Raw genomic sequence first — 3,164 nt, forward strand, 5'->3', positions numbered from 1 at the left:
GTAAAATCGAGTCATGGAGACACGGATACACGGTACTGCTACAATATATCCAGAACAGGGGCTTCCAGAATCCAGAATTAAAACACGCACAGTAGTCTTCCGCCTTCCCGTGAACCCGCCGTGGAAATTTCCACTGCAATTCGGTGAATTCAGACGGATTTTCGCGGTCAGCCTGTAAACTTCGTCGTTGAAACGGCCGGGAATCAGCTTTGTGCTTAGCCAGAGCTGGTTGGCCTAGATGTGTCGCATCGCCTTATGCCCTTATGTATCATTCTCTGATCGTCACACGTGAGAGGCTGGGAGTCTTCATGAGTCGTGTCAATTCAGGATTGCGTCCGGGGTTTATTTTGTTCTAGAAATGTTGACGATTAGTAGGAGGGAGCTAGTACGCAGCGGCTAAGGTAGCTTGTGCGTCATGCATGGACTCATCATGTGTGTGTCTCGTTTAATTAATTTTTTGCTGATAGCTTAGCTTAATTGGCTCGCCTGGATACTAACTAAATTAATTAATTTAAATACTCAACGAGAACAATTCAATTTGACTCTGCATGCAGAGGGCACACAGGAGAAACCAGTGATCCGGTTATTTTCAGATTATCTATCGTACCGTTGTAATGGATTATTTGCTTCACACAATAAAAATATTTTTTCTCAATTTTTCTTATTATTATATTTGCTTAGACCATTTGTTTCGAGTTACTTTTAAGGTTTGTTTATATCATGTATATAATCTGAAAAAAAAAATCCGCTCAATAATCTGGTAATTATAGGCCTATTAAACATTTTTTGATTTTTTTACATGTATCCGGATTGAAATTTCAGTTCAACTAAGGACTTTTATTTACTACTCCCTCCATCTACTTTTGATAGTTATATTTCTAGATCTAAAAAATTTATTTTTGATAAGCATATTTCAATCCAACAACTTATCATCTTAATGACTTTCTTAGATTTAATGCACGTCTCTCCATTCTTTTATACAAGATTGGCTACATGGGCATTGAGAAATGTAAATATTAATTAATCGCTTGTTTACGAGAAATGACTAGTAGCATATTTAAATAGATGATAAGTAGAATCACTTATTCTTGGTATGTATGTCAAGATGAAATATGACTATCAAAAGTAGATGGAGGGAGTAATATTCAGTCAAAACTACTCCAAATCAACTGCTCCACTTGTAGTAACAGAGGCCCTCAAGTTGGAAAAAGTACGCCGAAGGTCCCTTAACTTGTCATCGGGATAAAAAACATCCTCGAACTACAATACCAGACATACGAGGTCCCTTGACTATACAAAACCGGTCACCCGAGGTCCTTCGGTGGTTTTGACCCGGTTTTGGTCTACGTGGCGGCTGAGTCAGCATGGGAGCCACATAGGCCCCACATGTCGGGTGTCCACCTCACCCTATCTCTTTCCCCTTTCTCTTTCTCTGTTCATCTCTCCCTCTAGCGGATGGGAGCGGCGGTGGCGGCAGGCTTGGCGAGCGCGCGGCGAACAGTACGTGGTGGTGGCAGAGGCTAGCGACGTGGAGGTGGCAGCCCCCTAGCGCTGCGGAGGTGGGCTGCACCGATGCGACGGCGGGAGCACGAGGCGACACGGCGGTAGGCTGTTGTGGATGAGCGACGATTGCACGGTGGCCTCCTGCACCCACGCGCCACCAACGTTGGGTGACCCGTCGTGGAGCACGACGTCGAACACGACGACGCCGTTGGAGTCCATGAGCCTCCGCACTGCGGCGCGACACTTGGTGGTGGTGATGTCCTCCGTCAGAGAGTGCGCGCCGCGGATGGGGACGAGGTCGACGCCGACGACGAAGGCCCCCACAGGCACGTGGTTGACGGCCACCTGGACCCATCCCCCGGGCGCCGCGCAGAGGTCGAGCACCGTGCGCGCCGTCGGCAGGAAGCGGAACCACGCGTCGAGCTGGAGCAGCTTGAAGGCCGCGCGACTCTGGTAGCTCTGCTTCTTGGCGAGGTGGTAGAACTTATCCTGTCGCTGCTTCCCCTTCGTCTTCCCCATTGTTGCCTCCTCCTCCTCTGCCGCCGCCGACGAGCCGCCTCAGCCCGCCGCCGCGTCGCCTTGTGCTCCCGCCGCTGCGCCCCGGCGACCTCCTCCCCACCTGCCCTGGCTTGCCCAAGAGGAGAGAAGTGAGAGAGAGAGAGAGAGAAATGGGAGAGAAGAGAGAGTGGCTGACCTGGACAGGCTGACAGGTGGGGCCCACGTGAGTCCCGCACTGACTCAGCAGTCACGTAGGACAAAACCGGGGTCGAAACCACCTAAGGACATCGGGTGATCGGTTTTGTATAGTTAAGGGGCCTCGCGTATATGGTTTTGCGGTTTGAGGACGTTTTTTATCCCAATGACAAGTTGAGGGACCTTCGGTGTACATTTTCCCCTCTCAAGTTCAAGTCAGTCAACACACTTCACGGCCTCCGGGGGGAAAACCAACCCGCTAACACCGAAGCCCATATGAAATCCATATGCGTGGACGCGCTGGATTTCAGCCCACCCAACCGCTAGCTGACGCCCGGGCCCGACGAGGCCGTGCCCTGGCCTGCTGCGTGCGTGCGTGCGTGGGTGCCGTGTTACACGGCCCGTGTAGCGTCGTCGCAGGGCACGCGTGCGCATGTGTGCCATGTAAAAAGCGCCCAGCTGCTGAACTGCAACTAACCAACGATACCGGCGGTGGAGTCAGCCATGGTTTGCATCCATCGACGGACGCAGCACGCGCGCACACCACGCGGTCCAACGCGTACGCACGCACGCCGCATGGTCCCGCGCCGTCTCCGTCCGTCCCGGCGGAATTAGCTGGCTAGCTCAGCTCAGTCACTCGCAGCAGCAGCCGCCCGGGCACGCACACTGCACTGCGCTGCACGGCCAGGCTCCGTGATCAGATCAAGCTAGCCACACAGCTGCCAGCTGCGTCCATCCATCCATCCATCCATCCATCCCCACGTCTGCTGCTAGATGGGCTTCTCTCCTGCTCTGCCTTCTGCTGCTGCTGCATCATGCCGGCCGAATGGCTCAGCTCAGCTCAGCGCAGCCAGCGCAGCATGCCAAGTATGCGGACGTAATAATATAGTCAGGGGCCGGATGCATGCATGCAACCAGGCAGGCTGCACAGCTGCAGGCAGAGATGAGCAGTCCCCCCCCCCCCCCCC

General features: G+C 52.9%; 1 protein-coding gene across 1 annotated transcript; it reads right to left on the minus strand.

The window, feature by feature from the left end:
* Nucleotides 1-1,545: 1,545 nt before the first annotated feature.
* On the minus strand, nucleotides 1,546-2,022 carry LOC107275994 (uncharacterized). Its single transcript, XM_015755726.1, has one exon. It carries the CDS (start codon nucleotides 2,020-2,022, stop codon nucleotides 1,546-1,548), a length of 477 nt encoding a protein of 158 aa, XP_015611212.1.
* Between the last annotated feature and the right edge of the window lie 1,142 nt (nucleotides 2,023-3,164).

This window comes from Oryza sativa, chromosome 9 (assembly GCF_034140825.1).
Source record: "Oryza sativa Japonica Group chromosome 9, ASM3414082v1".
Classification (NCBI taxonomy): Eukaryota; Viridiplantae; Streptophyta; class Magnoliopsida; order Poales; family Poaceae; genus Oryza; species Oryza sativa.

Coding starts and splice junctions, on each gene's coding strand:
- LOC107275994 (XM_015755726.1), bottom strand. CDS start 2,022: ATGGGGAAGACGAAGGGGAAGCAGCGACAGGATAAGTTCTACCACCTC.